Raw genomic sequence first — 17,663 nt, 5'->3', positions numbered from 1 at the left:
AAAACAAGGAACATCCTATTTACTTACCGCTGACAAGGGTTAAAGTCCAATTTGTTTTATCTGAGGACTTTGCAGTTTACTGCATTATGAACTGAGGCTTTGAAGCACAGAACAGGTACGTCGGCTTTAACAGAACTTTCTTGGTGGAACTATTGCCTATTTGCAGAATGCTTAATTAATACACATTGAATCATAAATGGAATGCCAAAGATGAAAAAAAAAATCATTTTCATCATTTTACATTTTTCTATTTCTGTAGATCTTGAGATATATAATAAAATTATGTTTTAGTTTCTACCAAAATACTGTTGTGCTTCTTTGTTTTTCACATTCTGTTTTTCAAAATAGAAGAGGAAGTTGATGTGGACGACAAAGAGGTGCAGCTTAAAATGAAATGGCTGAAGAAAGAGACGGATCAACTTAAACTGCAATTGGAGAAGGTAAGAAAAGGAGAAGAAGAAGAACAGAAAACCATCACAAGCCCAGCAGATATACAGAGACGTCTGTAGATATACAGCAAATAACCCACTACCACATTTTCTGGTATGTTGCTGTAAATAAAAATATTCTGTCATAATATGCTGTATTTGTACATAAAGTTGTCAGAATATTTGAGAAACAGTAATGTTGTGTTATATGTTATATATGTTACTTTAGGATCAGTCCAGCAGGTGAATAAAGAGTTTAAGCTGTTTGCTGTTTAAGCCATTTTTTGTTGGTTTGTGTGTTTTTAAGGGGGTGACAGTTGGTTTTATTTTTCAGAACTCCAGGATGTTTCACCTAGAGGTTGGATTAGCACCAAACACTGTTCTCAGCGCCCTCAGTGGATCACTCTCCAGTCACACTCTCACCTTCCTCGTCATCTTTCTCCTTATACACACTTGTGGAGGTAAATCACACGCAAATACACGTTACAACTTTCTGTTTGTTTCTGGCTTCATAAGATAGATAGATACACAGTAGAGAGGTGACAGGACGCCCCATAACATGTGTATGGTTACACATGTACAGGAAGTTGGAAGTTCAGTGTTTGCTTAAACATAAAGTCACTAAAAAAGATATTATCTACCAATTGTCAGTATATTGGATACAATGTATATTCATATTTGGATACTGCATATTTGTGTTTTGGACCTCACTGTGCTTTCATTTATTCTGTCTGCTGCTTTTAAAGGAGAGATGACCTCATTTGATTCATCACTGTTGAAGTCCAACACAGCACCATCAGGTAAATGAGTAGATGCACATTATTAACTGCTAACAGTATCAAGTGATTCTCTGAATGTCAATGTAATTACAAACTATGTTTAAATTTCACATGGCTCAATCCTGCACAGTAATCAAGTGTTATAAGTTAATGATGATGACATGTACAGTTTCAGAGTTGTTATAAGTTATTAGACTCATTAAAGCCTGTGGAACTCAATTCACTGCTGTTGCATTGAGTTTACACAACACACCCAAATGTGTAATGAGTAAGTGTTGAAGAGCCAACATCCGCTTCCGTGGCATCAACAACTCAGCCAATACATTAATATCAATTCATATGATAATAAATTCACCAGAAAAGCAGGCTAATCAGTATCAGTGTTTACTCTAAATATATATATATATATAATCTATATATCCAAAGTGTGTGTGTGTTAATACAATGATCGAGAACATAGACACTGTTAAGAAAATGAAGAATATTTCCTTGACAAATGTTCTTAACAATGTTAAGAAAATATACATGTTTCTATGGGCTCCAAAAATTTCAAAATATGACTTTAAGCTTTAATTGTGAACATCAACACAAACAGCTTGCTGTCTGAAAGCACATTAACTTTCCTCTGACTGCTCCTGGTGTTCTAAATGATCTGTTTGTTCTGTATTTTATCATTTCAGCCGATCCATCGGGTTCTCTTATTTCTTTCACCCCGGCTGCCTTTTATTCTGTCTTGGCTTTTGTCTTTGTGGTTGTTGTCGCATTCTGTATTCTGTTTGCTTGTTACATACAGAGATGTAAAGGTAAGACACAACTGTTTGATAGTTATAGTGTTATGATTTGCATGAAGTCAAAAGTCAGGAAGAGGATAAATAGAACAGTTATATATTAAACTTTACTCATATCAATCAATTGCATGCTTCATATCATTTAATATTTTCTTATAAATGTAGTGGACTTTATTTGTTGTCATTTTCATGGATATCTATTTTTTTAAATATGAAAGTTTATGTTATTTTAGTAAATTATTGCAAAACATTTAACCGACTTTAAGAAAAATGACACTGGAGTTCTTGATGTCTTGCTTTTGAAGTTGATTCCCAGTAAGACAACCTCCAGACAATCATATCTTTCCAAAATAAGTAAAACTTTGCTTCCAAAAGAGAGAAGAAAGACAGTTGTGAGAAAAAAGCTATCATCATCAAGGAAACATTATACTAGTTAACTTGCTGATTAATTAAACAGCATCTTCCTCAGGTTCAGAATCAGACATGGAGAGAGGATTATTAGAAGATCCCTCAACATCTACTCTTGAGTATGGGACAGGAGGTGAGCTCACAAAGTGGTTATTAAAAGTGATTTCATGCAGTCATTTGCAACACTACAATAAAATAGTCTACAATATATATAAATATAGTATACAACTACAATTTTTATGAGGAATATTAAGAGGCTAACTTTTTATCTTGTACACTTCCTGATCCTTGTTCCATCTTTGTCGTGTTGTTGACATGGATGATCTCTGTGTGTTTTAGTCTTGTTAAGACAGTTGACTTTGTTTTTGTACCAATCCTTTTTTTGTACACATTGAGATGTAAGTCACAGCTCATTCTTGCTCTGAGGTTCTCTCCTTGCTATAAAATACTGTTTTTAGTTATTTAATGCTCCAGTGTTTTCAGTTGTGTACTATTTCTTGACAAAAGGTATGACACAACAAGTGATGGATGCGATAAAGGAACAGTTACAGAGGGAAGAAGAAAGGAGAGATGTGATGATGAAGCAGATGAAAGAAAAAGATGACAAAATGTTGGGTGAGTCCAACTCAACGGATCAGACGAAACTGATCATGTTACTGTATTATGTATGTGTGTGTGTGTGTGTGTGTGTGTGTGTGTGTGTGTGTGTGAAATGTCATAAAATGTTCATATGGACGTGTTTGTGGAATCATAACTCTGCTTTGTTGCCACTGCACCATGAGTTCAAATGTTATTTATAGACCAACATAAATCTGTCTAGTGGAGATAAATGATTTAGACAGTGTTCATTTTTAAAATTCAGGCAAACATCTAATACATTGTTAAAAACAGGTGCCATTTTTTATGGTTGGTATTATGCAAAGGAAAAAGATTTGCTGTATTGCATGTTAAATTCTGCTCTTATGTCATAAATTTGCTCAAAATGTTGTGAATAATTTGTGCAGCAGCAGTAAAATGTTTTTAAAATGCTGCTATTGTGCTTCTGTGACAGATTTAGAGAGGAAAACCAGCGTGATTGATACACTAAAGGAACAGAAAAAGCTACTTGAGAACCAGAAAGATCAACTGAAGTCACAACTGGAGGAGGTGGAGAGAAAGATGATGGAGAACAAGGAGAAGCTTCTCTCTGTGGAGAACAAAATAACTGAGGCTGAGAGAGAAAATAAAGATAAAGGGGGATTATTAAAAGAAAAAGAAAATCTAACAGATGTCAAATGGAAACTAGAAGAGCAAAAGACAAGCTTGGAGAAACTGAAGCTGAATGTGGAGCAGCTACAGCAGATAATAGATGCTTTAGCTGGTGGTGACCGAGTACAATAAGAGACTGTTTACACTTGGTTTTACAATGTGTTTTGGTGATCTGAACACGAGTAGACAGCCGAGATACATTGCCATTCACACCTGTGTCTATCATGTTTCTCCAGCTGACCACTTGTGTTCAGTTTGTTACTGCCTACATCATTTCCCTTAGAAGGTCAAAGGAGTTATTACATCAGTCTGTTGACAGACAAGCACCAGATTTGTTTCATACGGGCTAGCTAAGAAAACTAAAATGTTTCAAGAACTAACGGGCTATTCCAATTGTTGAGACTGGTAGGACAAAGTAATTTAGCGTTGGCGTGCTGTCACCAAAACAACCACCACATCCTGTATTGATGAAGGACAGGGATGCATCAGGACCAAGCAGCAACCTCTGGGGTTGAAAAATAAAGCCAAAAACTGCACTCCTTGAATGACCAAGTGAGGCTCCAAAAGCGAGTCAATCCCCATAGACCCCCATGTTAAAATGCCCAACTTTACAGCAGAAATAAACATGTTTACAGCCTGGTACAAAAAACAGTTTTGGTCTCTAAAGCTAATTTCTCCTTTCATGACAACTGTACAGGGGGTGAATTTTTTTATAACTCACCCGTTTAAATTTTATTAAGCTGTAATGTTATGCATAATGAAGGACATGGCTGCTTTGAGTGACAGGTCCGCCAGCTGCTAGGTGGCTTGTATCAGCCATTTGGCCCGCCTCTTTACCCATTTTGGATTGGCTGGGAGTTAGGCAGTGTCACACACTGCCAAGATGGCGACGGCCGGAGCGGCTCACTTTGAGCTTCAAAACTGCTCCTCTATTATATTTCAATGTTTATTTTGGCTCCCAGATGTTGTTCTGAGACAGATTTTAACAATTGTGAACCGTCCTTTAAGTCTTATTACTATGGCCTCAGTCTCATCAAAATCTGTTGGGCATGAAAGGATTAACTGGGATGGACACATGTGAGATTATGTATTTAACATTACATTAAAATAAACTAAATAAATAAAAGTCTTTATCACACCACTTAATAATCTTAAAATGAAAAACAAACAACAATTCTGCTTTAATCCTTTCTGGTACGCTGTAGATTGAAAGTCTTGCTCAGTGACACGTCAGTGAACATCAGCCAAGACTTTTATTTCCAGGTAGCCGAGGTGGCAAGAAAACTACCTGATGTAAAATATTTAATATATACCTCTGATAGTGCAGTTACTACTGTGGGCTTTTTATGACTAGTCATAACTTGTTATTGTTGCTGACAAGTACAATGTTCAAGTTCACTGCAGTTTATTCATAAGTGTAAATGATGTAGGACAGTGTGTTATTGAGTTCAAACTAGACCTATTGAGCATCATTTCACTTTGATACAACATCAACTTCTGACCACTTGATTAGTTTAATTGTGTTTTTTAGAAACATATTTTTTTAATTATTGTTACTTTTCTAACTGTGGGCTGCTACTGGTGAAGGAACTGTTTAGACAGGACACAACACTAACACTAATACACATCCTGATTATTGACAATATAAAGACCATCCATGTGGTTATGGGCTAAAATAAAAATATATAAATAAACATGCAAACAGTATTGGTAATATAGTCTAAAATATAGTAAATGTGAACATGAATAGAGTCTACAGTAGGCAGTAAAACAAGGAACACACCCTATTTACTTACTGCTGACAAGGGTTAAAGTCCAATTTATTTTATCTGAGGACTTTGCAGTTTACTGCATTATTAACTGAAGCTTTGAAGCACAGAACAGGTACGTCGGCTTTAACAGAACTTTCTTGGTGGAAAGAAAAGATTTTCATTGCAAGATATGTGTATATATGTGTATTTGCAGAGATCACACATGTGGAATGACGAAAATGAAAAAAAAATAGTTTCATCATTCTACATTTTTCTATTTCTGTAGATCTTGAGATATATGGTTTGTCTCATTTTTTAACTCATTGATGGTCTAATTATCTCAGGTGTTTGTGATTTGACTCCTTTTTTCCACTGATTGGTGGTTCTAGTGTTTTCTGTTATTTCACATTGTGAGCTTGATGTGTGATGAAAGTCTATGACTAACATTTCATTTATAATAAATGAAGAGAATTCAATGCCTTCTTTCGCGAGAGTTTATTTTACAGTGCACCTTTCTACCAGCTGTGCATCATGCAACACTGAATTGGAATCATGGAGTGGCACATATTGTCTGATATAGAGTCAACATGAAAGTTGTAATATTGTAAAGCCATCTGGACATTGCTTTCTCCCTTCCTTCCATTTTATCTTAACATTACATTACTTTGTTTTTTCTGACTTAAAAATTTAAACATCTGTAAGAGACGCTTGTCAGACAGCCAAGGACATCATAGAAAACTACTAATGTTTGTATTTTTCTTGGGATGATTTCTTTCAGTGATATTTTTGTGTGATGTTGGATTTATTGTAAATGAATTTAACAGCTTAAAATGTAAAGATTATAGAAGAAAATGAGACGCTAACTGAAAATATCCAAACATCCAATTGTTAATCGTTATCCCTGCTAACACTTGATATGTCAGTTGTTAGCCGTAAAATATGAGCTTCTTAGATATGATTATCTATCATTTGGGCTCCAAAATGCTCCAAAATTGTATTATTTTTATTTTTTTATTTGAAGCTCCAAATTATATTAAGTGCGTAATAATTTAACTGTAGTTGTGATCTTCAGTTATCAGTTATGTGCAGTTAGTGTTCAGTAAATGCCACGTTTTTCTATGTTTAATCTTTCCAGGTTGAACTCACACACTCCTACTTATTGAATCATCGTCATGGATTTACGGATTTTTATGTATTATCTTGTGTCTGGGTTACTATGGAAATGTAAGTTACAGTATTTTGATTATGGTTATATGTACATTTTAAATACTTCAGATTACATATTTAAAATATTCTGGTATTTTAATAGGAATACATAATGTTTACATTTATGTATGTTTTTTAAAAAAATGGTATCTGTTTAAAAGAAACAATGGTTTAATATGTCGCTACTGTATAACTGACTTAAGTATCTTATTGCTGTAACTGTAATGAAATTTTGTTTTAGTTTCTACCAAAATACTGTTGTGCTTTTGTTAGGGCTGGACTGTGAAAATCATTCAGGCCGGGAAATATAGCCCCAGTCAGGCCACTTTTTAAGCGGGGGATCTGGGGGTCCCCAACTAGGAAAATTTTAGTTACAAAGACTTGATTTCCTGCAATCTGGTGAAGTTTAGTGCATGTGAATAACAAACTAATGGGCCAACAACTGTTTAGTACGATGTACTGTTATGAACCTCAAATAAAACCAAAGGTACATATCATTAAGGAGGTAGACAACACAAGGACTAACTTTTAACCAATATTTATTAAATAATAAATAACTAAATAAACTACTAATACACTAACAAAATAGAACATGTCTTGTACCTGCAGGTTGCTCTGAAGTAGTGGGCTTCTTTACTACTGTGGCACCAATTCTACTCTCTCCACCTTCAAAAAGAAAAAAACAATAGCACAGCAATATCTTTTAATGAACCAATATAATACGATTACTCTCTCCATCTATTCAAGTAACAGGGCAAGAGCACAATACTCTGCTCAGTTTACTGATATACACTAACAGTTACCCATCAAAGGAAAAAATAGCTCTTTAACCTACACAAACATTAAATAACAGATATTTAATTTTCACCAAGTTACAGTAGCCTGTATAGTGACAGAAGTGTTGTCTCAATAATTTTAAATTATGAGCTCAAAGTATGAACTCACTGACTGAAATTTTCACAAAAACGAATTAATTTTCAAATAATATTAACCAAATTAACTACACTAGATATGCCATCAATGTTTTTGAGGAAATTAGAAAGGGAACTACCACATTTATTATTGATTGTCCAGTTTCTTGGCTGCTTTAACATTGACAGGGGACGATGATGACGCATCAGTAACAAGAGCTACTAGCTAGCACGTTTATTTACTGACTAACCTGGTGGCATTTAGCTGCATCTCCTGCAAGCACCTTTCTTTTTCTCTTTCTCTCTCTGCTCCACCCTGCAGGCTATTTAGCAGGCCAGGCCACTGGGAAAAGTCCCGATGCTCCCAATTGCCAGTCTGGGCCTGGCTTCTGTGTTTTTCACTTTTTTTTTTTTTTTTTCAAAAAAGATGGGATGGACGACAAAGAGGTGCAGCTTCACATGAAACGGCTGAAGAATGACACGGATCAACTTAAACTGCAATTGGAGAAGGTAAGAAAAGGAGAAGAAGAAGAACAGAAAACCATCACAAGCCCAGCAGATATACAGAGACGTCTGTAGATATACAGCAAATAACCCACTACCACATTTTCTGGTATGTTGCTGTAAATAAAAATATTCTGTCATAATATGCTGTATTTGTACATAAAGTTGTCAGAATATTTGAGAAACAGTAATGTTGTGTTATATGTTATATATGTTACTTTAGGATCAGTCCAGCAGGTGAATAAAGAGTTTAAGCTGTTTGCTGTTTAAGCCATTTTTTGTTGGTTTGTGTGTTTTTAAGGGGGTGACAGTTGGTTTTATTTTTCAGAACTCTGAGATGTTTCACCTAGAGGTTGGATTAGCACCAAACACTGTTCTCAGCGCCCTCAGTGGATCACTCTCCTGTCACACTCTCACCTTCCTCGTCATCTTTCTCCTTATACACACTTGTGGAGGTAAATCACACGCAAATACACGTTACAACTTTCTGTTTGTTTCTGGCTTCATAAGATAGATAGATACACATTAGAAAGGTGACAGGATGCCCCATAACATGTGTATGGTTACACATGTACAGGAAGTTGGAAGTTCAGTGTTTGCTTAAACATAAAGTCACTAAAAAAGATATTATCTACCTATTGTCAGTATATTGGATGCAATGTATATTCATATTTGGATACTGCATATTTGTGTTTTGGATCTCACTGTGCTTTCATTTATTCTGTCTGCTGCTTTTAAAGGGAAGATGACCTCATTTAATTTGTCACTGTTGAAGTCCAACACAGCACCATCAGGTAAATGAGTAGATGCACATCATCAACTGCTAACAGTATCAAGTGATTCTCTGAACATCAGGCCCTGTTTACACCTGGTATTAATATGCGTCTCCACATGTGTCGAGTGACCACTTGTGATCGGATCTCACTTCCCCGCTCTATATGCAAATGAACACTTACATCATTACCATTTTCAAAGACCACATTCATTTGTTATTAACTGGTGGGAGGACCGGACTGGGGGTCAGCTCTGTCCAAAGCTGTGTTCAACTTGTTTGATAACAGGATAAATATTCAGGATATATATAAATATTCCGCGAGAGATAGAGAGAGAGTTACATGCAGCAAAACTAAAACCTGTAATTATCAACTTGACAGGACAGAAGAAACTATCCAGCAACGTTTAGCTTCTGAAATATTTTTTAGACAGACAAGCGAAAAATGAATGGTTTCATTTCTATTCTAACTGTCGATTTGAAGAGGGAAACCGTTGGGGGAACAAGAAAAACATTTTTAATTCACATGAAAAACAAAATAAGTTGTTTATCCTGTTATCAGACAAGTTGAGCAGCTTTGGACGGAGGGTCCTGTTCCTAGTCTACCGGAAAATAGAGGACGCATTGTGTTTACACTGCTAAATGAATGTGCCCAGACTACCTCCGAATGTGGTCTGAGTGATCGGATCACAATCCGTCCTCGATGTGTCTTGGGTGTGTTTACACCTGTATTTAGAGCTGTCCACTTGTGACTGGATCACCCAAGATGCATGTTAATACCAGATGTAAACAGGGCTTCAGTGTAACAACAAACTATGTTAAATTTCACATCGCTCAGTCCTGCACAATAATCAAGTGTTATAAGTTAATGATGAAGACATGTACAGTTTCTGAGTTGTTATAAGTTATTAGACTCATTAAACCCTGTGGAACTCAATTCACTGCTGTTGTATTTATATCTCTGCTACTGTACACAACACACCAAAATTACAAAATGTTCCACACATTCAAGTCTAAAGGCCTTTACACACCGAGGTCGTAACAAATAAACAACATGAAAATGCGAAATACTCACCTGCGAATAATTCGCATCAAAACTGAGGTGGCTGTGGCTCAGGAGATAGAGCGGGTCATCCACTAATCAGAAGATCAGTGGTTCCTGGCTCCTCCAGTCCACATGTTGAAGTGTCCTTGGGCAAGATACTGAACCCCAAATTGCTTCTGATGGCTGTGCCATGAATGAATGTGTGTGAATGATTAGACTCCCTCTGACGGCAGGTTGGGACCTTTCATCGTAGCCCCTGTACACATTCAGCATATCAATGTGTGTGAATCAGTGAATGCGACTTGTAGTGTAAAAGCACTTTGAGTGGTCATAAAAGTAGAAGGTGCTATACAAGTACAGTACAGCCCATTTAACTATTAACACCAGCAGTGATATGAATTTGCCACAGAAACACGAATTTGCAAAAGAATTTGCGACAGCTTTCTGCTGTCAGTCAACCTGGTGAAGGCAGTTTGTCCTCTCAATTCACTGAGCTGCAGCTGGCTGCTTCTATGGACAGTGATGCTGAACACAGGTTGGAGTTGGTGTGGATTGAACGGATATAAAGCTCTCCTCTTATTTTTTCAATTGAGGAGGAAGAGGACAAGATTATCATCACAGGATGATGTCAACATCATCCTGTGATGATGATCTCCAACCTGCGTCTAGTGTCTCTGTCCGCAGAAGCAGCCGTCTGTCAGCTGCAGCTCCTGGGGAGCTGAGAGGACAAACTGCCTTCACCAGGCTGACTGACAACAGAAATTTACTGAACCGAAACAGTTTGCATGTCGGCTCCACGGGAAGAAATCCACAGTTTGTATTTATAAATACATGATGATGCATATGACACATGATACATCGATGTATTGATTCATGGGCTTTATTTCTCCATCCACTGTAGCAAGTGAGCGTACCTGCCTGCCTGCATTGAAACAGGCAGCTCACAGACAGACTGTGAGTGTGTTTTTTTCTCCCAGTGTGTAAAGGCCTTAATGCACAAGTGTTGAAGAGCCAACATCCACTTCCGTGGCATCAACAACTCAGCCAATACATTAATATCAATTCATCAAGTCTTCATATGATAATAAATTCACCAGAAAAGCAGGATAATCAGTATCAGTGTTTACTCTAAATATATATATATATAATCCATATATCCAAAGTGTGTGTGTGTGAGAAATGAGCAAGAACAGAAGAATAAAAGCAGTTTTCAAAGAAACAACCGCTTGCTGTCTGAAAGTACGTTGACTTTCCTCTGATTGCTCCTGGTGTTCTAAATGATCTGTTGTATTTTATCATTTCAGCCGATCCAGCTGGTTTTTCTATTTGTTTCACCCGGGCTGCCTTTTATCCCATCTTGGCTTTTGCTCTTGTGGTTACTGTTGTATTTATTCTGTTTGCTTGGTACACAAAGAAATATCAAGGTAAGACACAACTATTTGATAGTTAAAGTGTCATGAACTGCATGAAGTCAAAAGTCAGGAAGAGGATAAATAGAACAGTTATATATTAAATTTTACTCATATCAATCAATTGCACGCTTCATATCATTTAATATCTTCTTATAAGTGTAGTGGACTTTATTTGTTGTCATTTTAATGGATTCTGTTTTAATTTACCCACATTTTTAAAGGGTATCTATTTTTTATATCAATTTTTATGTTATTTTACGAAATTATGCAAAACATTTAACCGACTTCAAAAAAATGACACTGGAGTTCTTGATGTCTTGCTTTTGAAGTTGATTCCCAGTAAGACAACCTCCAGACAATCATATCTTTCCAGAATAAGTAAAACTTTGCTTCCAAAAGAGAGAAGAAAGACAGTTGTGAGAAAAAAGCTATCATCATCATGGAAACATTATACTAGTTAACCTGCTGATTGATTAAACAACATCTTCCTCAGGTTCAGAATCAGACATGGAGAGAGGAATATTAGGACATGCCTCAACATCTACTCTTGACTATGGGACAGGAGGTGAGCACACAAAGTGGTTGTTGAAAGTGATTTCATGCAGTCATTTGCAACACTACAATAAAATAGTCTACAATATATATAAATATAGTATACAACTACAATTTTTATGAGGAATATTAAGAGGCTAACTTTTATCTTGTATACTTCCTGATCCTTGTTCCATCTTTGTAGTGTTGTTGATACGGATGATCTCTGTGTGTTTTAGTCTTGTTAAGACAGTTGGCCTAGTTTTTGAACCAATCCTTTCTTTGTACACATTGAGATGTAAGTCACAGCTCTTAATGTGTCTTGTTAGTGATGAAGACTTTCATTACAACACGAGCCACAATGTAAGATTACCTCTGATTACAGAAAACTAATCCATGATAAATTTTGATCTCATCTCATAAATTCATCCACAAGTCTTTTATGTTACACTTTGGAATGAAATCAATACTATATACTATAATACTATAATTATATTAAATCAAATTACCACAAAATCAATACACAAGGAGTCAAGGTAAAGGGGTAGGTAAGGGGCACAGCTCATTTTTGCTCTGAAGTTCTCTCTTCACTCTCAAATACTGTTTTTAGTTATTTAATGCTCCAGTGTTTTCATTGTGTACTATTTCTTGACAAAAGGTATGACACAACAAGTGATGGATGCGATAAAGGAACAATTTCAGATGGAAGAAGAAAGGAGAGATGTGATGATGAAACAGATGAAAGAAAAGGAGGACAAAATGTTGGGTGAGTCCAACTCAACAGATCAGACTAAACTGATCATGTTACTGTAGTATGTGTGTAACACCTGTCCCATGTAGTTATTTAGTTAGTAACAGTCTAACAAGTGTTGTAGTACTATGGGCGGGGCCCTGGGTACTTTTACCTGTGGCTGGCTGTGCTAACCTGTGTGACAGAAATGAAATTACCAGCTTTTAAACTTTTTAACCTAACTATGCACTACATATATATGACGGTGCCTCCACTTAGCAGAAAGGTATAGTAGGAATCACTCATTTTAAATCCCACCAAGAATTATGTTTTTAATTACTATTCCCTATTTTTTAAACTCAAATCACACCTCAATGATATGTAAATATGACGCACACACAGTACTTTAAATGCAAATAATGAATTTAGTTAATGAAACATATATGCAACAAGTCCAGATGAAGTGATAGCTGAGCGGGAGACATCTACTCTTCCATAGAGTCCAAAGAGTGTTTCCTGGTCCTCAGTCCATTAGATGTTACATGACAGTATTTCTCAGTCACTTGACTCTCCCTAAAGCTCTTTTACTTCTCATGCCGAGTGCATTTTGAGCTTTAAACTAATTGACATGAACACATACTAGCAACACACAGTAACATTAGCTGCTACTACAGTGAAATATGTGCTAATATAACTAGCGCACTAATAGCAATTAGCATCTATCTTTACACAATACATGATGAAGCGATATAAAATTACATACACAGAGGTTATTTACCTTCTGCAGGTTGCTATTATGTTCGTTTTATCTTGTATACTTCCTGATCCTTGTTCCATCTTTGTAGTGTTGTTGATACGAATGTTCTCTGTGTGTTTTAGTCTTGTTAAGACAGCTGGCTTTGTTTTTGAACCAATCCTTTCTTTGTACACATTGAGATGTAAGTCACAGCTCTTAATGTGTCTTGTTAGTGATGAAGACTTTCATTACAACACAAGCCACAATGTAAGATCACCTCTGATTACAGAAAACTAATCCATGATGAATTTTGATCTCATCTCATAAATTCATCCACAAGTCTTTTATGTTACACTTTGGAATGAAATCAATACTATATACTATAATACTATAATTATATTAAATCAAATTACCACAAAATCAATACACAAGGAGTCAAGGTAAAGGGTTAGGTAGGGGCCACAGCTCATTCTTGCTTCTCTCCTTGCTCTAAAATACTGTTTTTAGTTATTTAATGCTCCAGTGTTTTCAGTTGTGTACTATTTCTTGACAAAAGGTATGACACAACAAGTGATGGATGCGATAAAGGAACAATTTCAGATGGAAGAAGAAAGGAGAGATGTGATGATGAAACAGATGAACGAAAAGGAGGACAAAATGTTGGGTGAGTCCAACTCAACAGATCAGACTAAACTGATCATGTTACTGTAGTATGTGTGTAACACCTGTCCCATGTAGCTATTTAGTTAGTAACAGTCTAACAAGTGTTGTAGTACTATGGGCGGGGCCCTGGGTACGTTTACCTGTGGCTGGCTGTGCTAACCTGTGTAACAGAAATGAAATTACCAGCTTTTAAACTTTTTAACCTAACTATGCACTACATATATATGACGGTGCCTCCACTTAGCAGAAAAGTATAGTAGGAATGACTCATTTTAAATCCCACCAAGAATTATGTTTTTAATTACTATTCCCTATTTTTTAAACTCAAATCACACCTCAATGATATGTAAATATGACGCACACACAGTACATTAAATGCAAATAATGAATTTAGTTAATGAAACATATATGCAACAAGTCCAGATAAGTGATAGCTGAGCAGGAGACATCTACTCTTCCATAGAGTCCAAAGAGTGTTTCCTGGTCCTCAGTCTATTAGACGTTACATGACAGTATTTCTCAGTCACTTGACTCTCCCTAAAGCTCTTTTACTTCTCATGCCAAGTGCATTTTGAGCTTTAAACTAATTGACATGAACACATACTAGCAACACACAGTAACATTAGCTGCTACTACAGTGAAATATGTGCTAATATAACTAGCGCGCTAATAGCAATTAGCATCTATCTTTTACACAATACATGATGAAGCGATATAAAATTACATACACAGAGGTTATTTACCTTCAGCAGGTTGCTATTATGTTCGTTACCCGTTGGTAAAACTCTTCATCCACCAAAGTAATGAACATAAACAGTCTTCAACAGCGTATACAATCTTCACACAGCTCCTGTTTGTCGTCTGACTAGCCCATGGCTTTACTCTACAGGGTCTCCTCTAAATCCCACCCCTCCACCTTTCCAATTTGCTGTTTGTTGGTAACAACCACTGCAATTGATAAAATGTTAAGATGAACAACTTTATGCCCTCTTGGACTAGGTTGTGCAATAAACACGCTACTCTTATGTGTAGACCAAACAAACTACTTGAACTGCATGAACTTCACCAACACGATGACAAATGACAAGATTCATTCATCTGCCTATAGCGTGTTCATTCCCTATGAACTGTATTTAACATTCAACTTAACTGGTTTTGATTGAATACTTTTTAAACATTTAAAAATTATTTATTCATCTAGTTAGTTGAATATAGTTAGTTATTATCATTTATCTGTATAAAATGCAACTTTTTTAGATTGGGCTGATCATGTTATTGTAGTGTGTGTGTGTGTGTGTGTGAAATAAATAAAAAATGTTCATATGGACGTGTTTGTGGAATCATAACTCTGCTTTGTTGCCACTGCACCATGAGTTGAAATGTTATTTATAGACCAACATAAATCTGTTTAGTGGAGATAAATGATTTAGACAGTGTTCATTTTAAAAATTCAGGCAAACATCTAATACATTGTTAAAAACAGGTGCCATTTTTTATGGTTGGTATTATGCAAAGGAAAAAGATTTGCTGTATTGCATGTTAAATTCTGCTCTTATGTCATAAATTTGCTCAAAATGTTGTGAATAATTTGTGCAGTAGCAGTAAAATGTTTTTAAAATGCTGCTGTTGTGCATCTGTGACAGATTTAGAGAAGCAAACCAGTGTGATTGATACACTGAAGGAACAGAAGAAGCTACTTGAGAACCAGAAAGATCTACTGAAGTCACAACTGGAGGAGGTGGAGAGAAAGATGATGGAGAACAAGGAGAATCTTCTGTCTGTGGAGAACAAAATAACCGAGGCTGAGAGAGAAAATAAAGATAAAGGGGGATTATTAAAAGAAAAAGAAAATCTAACAGATGTCAAATGGAAACTAGAAGAGCAAAAGACAAGCTTGGAGAAACTGAAGCTGAATGTGGAGCAGCTACAGCAGAGAACCGATGCTTTAGCTGGTGGTGACTGAGTACAATAAGAGACTGTTTACACTTGGTTTTACAATGTGTTTTGGTGATCTGAACACAAGTAGACAGCCGAGACACGTTCACATCTGTGTCTATCATGTGTCTCCAGCTGACCACTTGTGTTCAGTTTGTTACTGCCTACATCACTTCTGCTAGAAGGTCAAAGAGCCCCGTGCACAGTTATTACGTCAGTCTGTTCAGCATCAGGACACATTAGCGTTTACACTACAAAGATATGTGATCAAATGTGTCCCAGACAACTTCAGCAAGTGGTTTGAGTGATTGGATCACTATGCGTCTTGGTGGTCGTTCACACTTATATGTATTGTTGTTCACTTCTGATCCACATTTTAAAACCTAGTGTAAACAGGGTCTAAGAACAGGACACAAAGATCAAATCATTGTGCAGCCAGAGGAGCGAGTAACAGAGGAGTGAGCTTCTATCTTCAATCAAAGGACAAACTGTTTGATCTTATTTTGTTCAGCAATTAATCACAAAATTTGCAGACATTGGGCCTCATTCACTAATATCTGCATAGATACATGACACGTGCCCACCAGCCAACTTTGTTCTTACCACTGTGTGTATGTGAGTGATTCAGAATCATTCTAAATTGACAGATGTGTGCCCGCTATTGTTAATTAACGTACTACCACACCCTCATTTTTCTATACATGGAAAGCTCTGTTGGAGCGGTGCAGCAGTGGGGATAGGTGTTGCTTATCGCAAAGAGGGCTGTGATGGTAAAAATGTAGAAAAACTTTACTGTTGGTGAAATGCAAACAATAGTTTCAGAAGTAAAAGCCTGAAAAGGCAGATTTGGCTGGTAAACATGTCATTGGCACAACCGTTTGGAGCCTGATTGTGAATGCTGTATACAGCCTTCATAACTGTTGCGCCACTACCACACAGTACGTCCGTAACAAAATGAAAAGTTGTTAAATCTGTGGAATTGATCCAAACAAATCTCTGCAGCTGCACATAGTTCGCATCATGTTTGGTCTCTGTCCACAACAGGCTGTGATGTAGTGAAAGCAGAGCGTCCCTCCCTGTATCACTATTGAACAGACTGCTGGTTAACTAGCTGCATATATCACGGCCACATCTGATGCTGCACATTTCAATATGGAAACTCTGATATATAAGCTATTGTCATCTAATAGTGGGAACAGGACAATTTTAATATATTAATAATTTCATTACATTTATGATGTGATTTATGAATTACAAAGTCTTAGCTATTAATTTTATAATTACTAAATTAATTGTGCATTTTTAGCAATTTCACACTTTTAAATGTTTTATATTTAGGCTCAATCATTTTTTAAATAATTGTGGTTGTAATATACTGTTAACATTGAATAAATATTGACAATATCATCTTTTAAGACCATAGGACATTTATGACACATGGTCTAAGGCAGTTCTACATTTGTTCATGAGTAAAAACAAATTCAGGTAAGAACATATTGATGAATCCAATATTTGTGCTTAAAACTTTCATACGCATGGTTTAAGCACAGATTTGTGTGTACGTGCTGTATGTGAATGATACAGAACATTAAATTGGTAAGAAATACTTATCAAATGTATTATCCAGATGCAGTTTGGTTCAGTTTAATTTTTTTCCTGACTGCTGGTGGCGGTAAGCTAAATGGACGTCTCCTTGTGAGATGTTTCTCAACCCTGTTTTATACACAACTGATTTTGCAATAGCGAATATGTTGAATAGGAAATGTAATGTTGACTTGTTTATTTTTTATGTTGTCAATACTGTATATCAACAAAA

At 36.1% G+C, this 17,663-nt stretch overlaps 2 protein-coding genes across 4 annotated transcripts in view; both read left to right on the top strand.

Moving 5' to 3' along the window:
- The first annotated feature begins 310 nt into the window (after positions 1 to 310).
- LOC137174378 (uncharacterized) lies at positions 311 to 5,977 on the top strand. Of its 3 annotated transcripts, XM_067579616.1 has the most exons (5): positions 317 to 440; positions 763 to 889; positions 1,888 to 2,010; positions 2,465 to 2,536; positions 3,455 to 5,977. In XM_067579616.1, exons 1-5 carry the CDS (start codon positions 390 to 392, stop codon positions 3,781 to 3,783), a joined length of 702 nt encoding a protein of 233 aa, XP_067435717.1. In that variant the 5' UTR covers positions 317 to 389; the 3' UTR covers positions 3,784 to 5,977. The 3 variants fall into 3 exon arrangements, 1 of the variants encoding a protein (XP_067435717.1); XR_010925355.1 differs by lacking the exon at positions 3,455 to 5,977 and adding an exon at positions 2,911 to 3,018 and having other exon boundaries at positions 311 to 440; positions 1,888 to 2,536; XR_010925356.1 differs by lacking the exons at positions 1,888 to 2,010; positions 2,465 to 2,536; positions 3,455 to 5,977 and adding an exon at positions 1,175 to 1,260 and having other exon boundaries at positions 311 to 440.
- Positions 5,978 to 6,534: 557 nt separating this feature from the next.
- The window catches only part of LOC137175197 (golgin subfamily A member 6-like protein 25), a 74,825-nt gene continuing 63,696 nt past the window's right edge, over positions 6,535 to 17,663 (top strand). Inside the window, exons 1-2 of the mRNA XM_067580903.1 lie at positions 6,535 to 6,626; positions 7,947 to 8,029. Of these exons, the coding sequence (XP_067437004.1) occupies positions 6,575 to 6,626; positions 7,947 to 8,029 (135 nt within the window). The 5' untranslated portion in view covers positions 6,535 to 6,574. The remainder of the gene's footprint in view (positions 6,627 to 7,946; positions 8,030 to 17,663) is intronic.

Source organism: Thunnus thynnus, chromosome 22, assembly GCF_963924715.1.
Source record: "Thunnus thynnus chromosome 22, fThuThy2.1, whole genome shotgun sequence".
NCBI lineage: Eukaryota > Metazoa > Chordata > Actinopteri > Scombriformes > Scombridae > Thunnus > Thunnus thynnus.
This window is presented reverse-complemented; position numbering and strand designations above follow the sequence as displayed.